General features: G+C 28.6%; 1 protein-coding gene across 1 annotated transcript; it reads left to right on the forward strand.

Annotated features, from left to right (window-relative positions):
- Positions 1-319: 319 nt before the first annotated feature.
- Positions 320-991, forward strand: LOC136091097 (uncharacterized). The gene has a single exon (XM_065818084.1). It carries the CDS (start codon positions 320-322, stop codon positions 989-991), a length of 672 nt encoding a protein of 223 aa, XP_065674156.1.
- The last annotated feature ends 7234 nt before the right edge of the window (positions 992-8225 follow it).

Here is an 8225-nt window from a genome sequence, read left to right on the forward strand (position 1 = left end):
TAAAGTTTTAAATCGTTATAACAGAGTTTGATATCATTTAAGATTGATAATATAAAAATATAATGTTGTAGTTTATCTAATCTTTTTGTAATTGCAATAGTTTACTTTATACTGTATAGCTATAGCGTAAATTTTTTTTTTTAGACAAAAATCGTAGTACACAAGTTGACAGTGATAACCTGTTCCCTATCGATTTTTATATATCTGATGCTTGTTTTGATAACAATAATAATAAAAATAATTTAAATTATTCATATAGTAATTTATATTTAAATGAAGAAGATTGCATGCATTCAGAATCAGAAGATTTCTGCAAATTATGTATAAAGACTCCAGTGATAATCAGGCTTCAGAGCCCGAAGAAGACTTCAAAGAAAATATCTTAACAATTGCAGATTATTTGCTTACATTTTTTATTTCTTTTAATATTAGTCATCGTGCAATGTTATATCTTTTAAAATTGTTGAACAAATTTAGAGTGCCTGATGTTCCAAACTCTATTTATTTATTGACAAAAAAAAAATCACATTTTAAAAATACAGATATTATAAAAGTAGTTAAAGGAAATTTTTTTCATTTTTCAATTATTGAAAATTTGAAGTACTGTATTGACAAAGGTATTTCTAATGTTTCATTGATTATAGATTTTATTTTTAATGTAGATGGTTTGCCACTTTTAAAAAGCTCTGGACTTTGTGCATGGCCAATACTCTTGTATATTCCACAGTTTAAAAGCAAATTCCCATTACCAGTATCCGTTTATTGTGGTACAGTAAAACCTGATTTTTGTACTACGATAACAGATTTGTGTGGTGAGTTGTCAATATTAAAGTCTCAAGGTTTTGTTTATAAAAATGTAACGTTTGTTATCAATAGTATAATTTTTACTTGTGATGCACCTGCAGAAGCAGTGCTTCAAGGTATCAAGTACCATACTGCGAAACTTGGATGTTCATATTGTAAAGTTGAGGGTGAAGCTGTTGAACATTGAACTTTATATTTAAAAAACAATTGTTATATGCGTAATGATTTTAGTTATCGTGATATGAAAGAAAGTAATCAAATTATTTTATCACCTTTAGCTGCCATATCAGGTATTGGTTTACATTCTTCATTTCCTCCAGAATACCAGCATCTGGTGAGCCTTGGTGTTTGTAAAAATTTATGTGTTTTCTATTTTACGTCAGTTTCTCAGTATCCACGTCTTCTTTGTAAATTAAGGTTAAACCAAATGTCGCGAGTATCAGGAATTATGACGAACTTTTCTAAATTTATTCCTATTGAATTTCATCGTAAAATCAGATCTTTATCAGAACTGTCATTACAAAGATACAGAATATTGGTTTTTTTATTTTGCTGCCAGATTATTATGAACATTTTTTGTTGTTACATTATGCCGTGAATTGTCTTTGTTTCAACAGATTTAATGATTATATGGATTGTGCTAAAGGGTGTATCAGTCATTTTGTGCAAAATGTCCGGAATTGTTTACACCAAAGTGAATGTCATGTAATTTTCATGTTTTGTTACATTTAACATATTTTGTTAACTTATATTAACAGCCTCTTTACTACTTTTCTACATATCGTTTTGAAAATTATTTATCAATTTTAAAACGTAAAACTAAAACTACGTCTAGTATATTTCCTCATCTTTTAAGTAACACAGTGTCTCAAAAAATTATCCGACCAAAAAAGTTTTTCCCAATAAAAAATGTTTACGCTCTAAATTATACTAAAAACAATGAATAACAATACTTACTTTGTCTGTCATTTTAATTCTATTGGGAATAGTATGTTATTAAGCGTTCATTATATTTGATTCATGCTTCAGTTGGTTAATTATTTGACCTAAAAGAAACTTAGTACTGAATAAGCTTGTAAAAAAATTATCCGACCAAGCTATATTTATGTAAGTTTAATTAATTTTATGTGAAATTTGTTGAAATATTTTAGCAAATTTTTATACAATTAATGAAATTGATAACAAAAAACTGTTTTTTTGTAGTAAAAAAAAAGTTTTGTATAAAAAAAAGGTTTAATGTTTTTTTAAGTAAAATGGTTGGAGGTAAACATCACTGGACTGTTTGTCAGAGAAATTTAGCTGTCGATCTAGTCAATCAGGGTAAAACCTATCGTCAGGTGCAGCAAGAGACTGGAATTTCTCATAATACAGTATCCGACATAATGAAGAAGTATAATTTGATCGGAACAACAGCCACAAAAGAAGGCCAGGGTCGCAAAAAAAGACTTCTAAGAGTTTTGATAGAAACTTAATTATACAAGTCAAGAAAAATCGCTTCATTTCTGCTCGAAAACTGGCTGAGCAAGCTAAAAAGAATTATGGAATCAAATTATCCCATCAGACAATCAGAAATCGTATCCGAGACCAGGGATTTCAAGGACGACTTGTGCGTAATAAACCATATTTGAGTAAGAAACACATGAAAAGAAGATTGGAGTTTGCTAAGAAGTTCAAAAACATGCAGTTAAGTTTCTGGAAAAAGATCCTGTGGAGCGACGAATCGATATTCAACTTAAAGTCATCTGATGGAGCCCAAAAAGTTTGGAGAAAAGCCGGAGAAGCCTACAAATTAAGCTGCGTGAGAGGAACTGTCAAGTATGGTGGCGGTAACGTGATGGTATGGGGTTCAATGGCATGGAAGGGTGTTGGAAAACTCCAAATTATTGATACTATAATGGATCAGGTGCAATACAGAAACATATTAAAGCAAAATTTGAAGTCATCTGCTCGAAAACTTCGGCTAGGATCTGATTTTACATTTCAGCAAGATAACGATCCCAAGCATTGTGCCACTAAAACAAAGGAGCGATTTGCTGAAAATAATGTTAAGGTCTTGGAATGGCCTGCACAATCACCGGACCTTAATCCCATTTAACATTTGTGGGAAATTGTAGACCGAAAAATTGGAGATCGGTCATTTTCCAAAAAAGAAAACTTCAAAGTAACAATTGAAGAAGCCTGGGAAAAGATTCAATCAGAAGAAACAAAATCTTTAGTCGAATCAATGCCTAGACGTCTAGAAGCTGTAATCCAAGCAAAGGGAGGCCCAACAAAGTATTAAAATAATTGTTTTGTTATATAATAATTTATTATGGAACAAATAATGCGTTTGGTCAAATATTTTTTTGACAATAAAAAAACGACCTAAGTTCATTTATTTAAAGACTGAAAACTTTGTGATTCATATTTTACATTGAAATAAAGAAAATCTATTTAAAAACATGTTCTTTTATTTTTATTAATCTTGAGTTTACCAAAAAAGTCTAAATTTACGAAAAAACAGCACTTTTTTTAGGAAAAATATTTAAAAAAGTGTTTGGTCGGATAATTTTTTGAGACACTGTATGAGAAATATCCGTAGTCATTCTATAACTGAAAGAGTAATGTCTCTTTCCTTTAATTGTAGACCGCCGGACAATTGTTGCATTACATCACAAGGAATTATTTTGATTACAAATGTTTTGGGTGGCCCAACCATTTTAGTTTCTGGTTATATTTTAAAGCTACATAAAAATCTGTATACAATTGGACCTTATGAATCTCCTTCTCTTAGTTTCGGTATTTATTTTAAATCTACAACACATTTGAATAATTTAGCTTCTGTAAATAAGTGTTTGTTATTCGTATAAGCAAACATTTATCATTATGCCGTATTGTAATTCAAACTATATGTCTTGATATGTAACATTTATATCATGGCATATTTCTTATTATGTATTTTCCTCTATTATTTATTAATAACAAATTTATTTTTCCTGATTTAACAATAACTATTTTTTGTTGATGTTGTTGCAACAAACACATATTTGAGAATAATTGTATTAAAAAACATAATCTGGGTGTTAACAAGCCCGTTAGTGTGTTAACCAGGATGTTAAACACCCTTTTATACCACTGAATTGCTAATTGGTTTAAAATTAATTAGTAATTAGTTAGTAATGGGGCAATATCAATAAAAAATTCAATATTTTGTGAGCAATGATAATAAATATTTCCAAAATAAAGATATAAAATATATTTCTGACTAACAACTTGTATATGTGTGTATATATATATATATATATATATATATATATATATATATATATATATATACACACACACATATATATATACATATAAATGTTAAGATAAAATACATAGTATATATTAATGATATGCACGTGGATATAGTAAATGAACAAGACATCATGCTCTTAGACTATGAAGACTACTCAATTGACGATTGGAGTTCATTGCCAATTGATCATGTTGTGCGTATTCAAATCGTGTGGAAAGACGAACTGTTTGATGCATGTCATTTGCAAGTTATTCCAAATGAAGACAGTTGTCACCAAACTATAAACAGTTTAAGACATGTAAAGATAGTAGACATGTAAAGACATGTAAAGACATGTAAAGATGTAGACAACGTTAAAGTTAAAAAGTTTGGTGCACAGAGATTAATAAAGTACATAAAGTTCAGGTATTTATAAAATCTAATTTTTAAAATTTTTTTTAAGAAAATTTAATAATAGAATTCGTCCTAATAAACGCACATCTTTGCAGCCGTTGGAAAACCTAACCAGTGGAACCGACTCTGATGCCTTTACAGCACTGTTTCTTAAACCGCTGAATGTTAAAAGTAGTGAGCCACTATCGCCACTTTGTTCTCCACCTTTAGTTCCAATGCATATATCTACCCCAATTTCTTCTAAACAGCATGTTGATAAAAACCAATCACAAATTTCACCTCCTAACATTTCAAATTTTTGTAAACCTTTGAAAGGCAAAGTATCGGCATCAGCTTCAGTTGGTCCAAAAAAAGCACGAGCAAATAGTACTCATGCAGTGCTCAATGAGCTTAAATGTTTTTTGCAATGATGCAGGCATTGATTCTGACACAGTGCAAGCTGTTCGATATGGTCAAGCTGTCATTTTGCAAAAATTAGCTTTAACTTCACAACGGCTGGACAGCTCAACTCTAAAAGCAATACCTTCATGTGAAAGTGTACAAAGTAGAGTTCCCTTATTTTGTACACCTGATCATCTAGCCAATATAGATATTGTTTTATCTGAAGAAATATTTCAGTGGCTACTTTAAGAGGGTGGCCGTAATGCCAATGATCATTTGGAGAGTTTGTTAAATCGTCTTTTATCAGTTGATTTGGGAAAACAAATTAATCGAAGAGGGAAAATTGGAAAAATAAAACTTCCAGTGAAGTTGGAGAAATTTCTAAAGAACTGTATTTTGGCTAAATTTCTGAATGAAACTCAAAATGCTGTTGAGTTGCGCATCATACGATTTTTTCATAATGCTAAGGATAAGAATGGTGGCAGGGTTGCTAGGCGAAATCCTAATGATCCCAAAAGTATAAGTATTTATAATATATTGTTTTTACAATTGTTAATTTAAAACCATTACTTTAAAAAAAAGAAGCTATATATAACAGAGGGGGTCTCTAAAAATGGCTAATAATATCCGGGCCCTGAAAACTCCTAATCTGCAACTGTCTTTGTATTTATGTATGAATCCTTCGTTAGAGTTTTTCCAATGTTTTCTATAAATTGTGATTGGATGGCATTTAAAGATATATAAAAACAATTTATTTAGGTACTTTTGAATGTAATGGATCAAAACACACAACCATGGATAAAAAAGAGGCTATGCAACCTGATCCAAAACGTTTAAAAAGTAAGTCTTTTTTAGGTAAATAATATTATTGATTTATATATATATATATACATATATATATATATATATATATATATATATATGTATATATATATATATATATATTATTTTTATAGGGTCTGTTATATGCAAGGAGATAAGCAATGCCAAGGGTGCAAATGCAATATATATATATACATATATATATATATATATATATATATATATATATATATATATATATTATATATATACATATATAAATATATAAATATATTATATACACATATTAATATATTATATATATATATTATATATATATATATATATATATATATATATATACATATGTATATATACAAATGTATATATACATATGTATTATATATATATATATATATATATATATATATATATATATATATATATATATATAGATATATATATATATATATATATATATATATATATATATATATATATATATATATATGCCAAAGTAACTTTTTATTTAATTAGTAATTATATACAAAGGTATACTCTTCCGGCTGGAAGTCAATATCGGCTGGAGGTGCATACACTTCATTAATTGCACCATCAATAACAATAATGTCACCTTTAATAAAAGTTGTTTATTAGTAACCTAACTACGCTATGATTCATACTATATTGTAATTATTGATACGTGAAAATTTAATTTTGTACTATGTTTTAGATGCTGCACATGAATTACAAAGACCAATGCCCAGAAAACTTCGGATGTTTAGTCAATCCAATTTTGTTGATGACTCGACATATTCAAATTAATTTATTTTAAAAATATATATTCAATTTTGATTTATGTGTTTTGTATATATTTCAATTGCCTAATCCTTTTTTTCGTAATTATCTTACATGGTAACGTTTAACTAAAGTTAAACTTTCAACATACATAAAACTGATTTCAGTTGCTTACATATGTCACTATTTATAAATAAGAAATTAACATATTACCTATGATAAAAAGCAATTTCAAAATATTATTACTTAAGTAATAAATTTTAAAATCGATTTTTATAACAGAAAACAATGGAAATATTCATACTTAAGTAGTAATATTTTATATTACTAAAGCAATAATATTTTAAAATTATTTTTTATAATAGGTAGTATGTTTATTTTTTATTTATAAATAGTTATTAACAAAAATATCTAAGTTTAGGATTTGAAATATAAAAGGAATGAGGCAGGACTGCAAGGCGAAGTTCTAAAGATCCTAAAGGTATAAGTATTTTGTGAAATGTTATTGTAAATGTTATTTGAAATCATTACCATTTTTTAAAATGCTTTATATAACAATGTCCCTTTGTAGTTATGGAGGAATCCTTGGTATAAATATTTCTAATTTATGTAAATTTTTGATGGGTGCATTTAGTAATTAAGAATGCATTAGGCCAATTTATTTAGGTACTTTTGAACGTGATAATTCAAAACAATTGAAAGTATTATATTTCTAAGTAAAATAACTTTTGTTAATGAAGTAATAATGTTTTTAAACTGTTTTTTTTATAATCGGTAATATGCTAATTTTTTATTTATATCAACTGATCCAGATTTACTTATTTAAATAAAATATATAATTTTATTTTACATTCGTGCTCCATATATACTTTAGTTGGCTTATCCTTTTTTCGGTAGTTATCTTACATGATATATCAACTCTTACATTAAACTGATTACGGTTTGCTGATATTATTTCGATTTATGTTTGTGTCTGGCCGAGCATTTGTGGCATTTTTTAATCCTCGGGCCTAGATCGGCTGCTGACATAAGACTGCCAGCATTTCTTTCCTTACGGAATCGCGTCACGCCGAGATCTGAGATAAGAGGTATCGTGCTAGCCGATGTCGGGCCGACATCGATCCGTACAGACAAAAACGATAGCGGTCTGATGTTGGCAGCCGAGCTCGGCCCGACATCGGCTTTAACACAGGGAAATCTTTGATTGTAAATACTTTGTGAAGATACCCCATCCATACCACATTTTAAATTACATCCATACCACATTCAAAATTCGGGACAATGTATGATTAACCATACTCTGTAAACTACACTTTGCAGAAGTTTCTGTAATATACAAACCTTCTGGGTAACAATCTACTTCGGATTTTAGGATTGTTTTTAATGGTGATAAATGTTAGCATTTTGCATCAGATATGAGTTTTGAATAAGTTGATATTGTGCATCACTCAAATCACAATGAACTTTATGTGAAAAAGCTTGATCTGCAGACATCATAATTAGCTGATGTTTATCACTTTTTTTTATTTTGCATGTTTGATTTAAAAAAAAAAAAATTAACAATGATTCCCAAATCTGATTTTTCAGGACTTGATTTTGCACGTACAACAGCAGCTTCTGCTAACTCTTCACATTTAAGAAGGGATCTTATGTTTGAATTTTTTTTCTCCTATTTAATTTGCCTTCACCATGGCTTAAGAGTCTCACCTGCTATACCTAAATTTTTATTACATATACTTTTATTCAACTCGTTTTTTAAATCACAGGT

Source organism: Hydra vulgaris, chromosome 14 (assembly GCF_038396675.1).
Source record: "Hydra vulgaris chromosome 14, alternate assembly HydraT2T_AEP".
Classification (NCBI taxonomy): Eukaryota; Metazoa; Cnidaria; class Hydrozoa; order Anthoathecata; family Hydridae; genus Hydra; species Hydra vulgaris.

Excerpts from the sequence above, each read along its gene's own strand:
- LOC136091097 (XM_065818084.1), top strand. The coding sequence starts at position 320 with ATGTATAAAGACTCCAGTGATAATCAGGCTTCAGAGCCCGAAGAAGAC.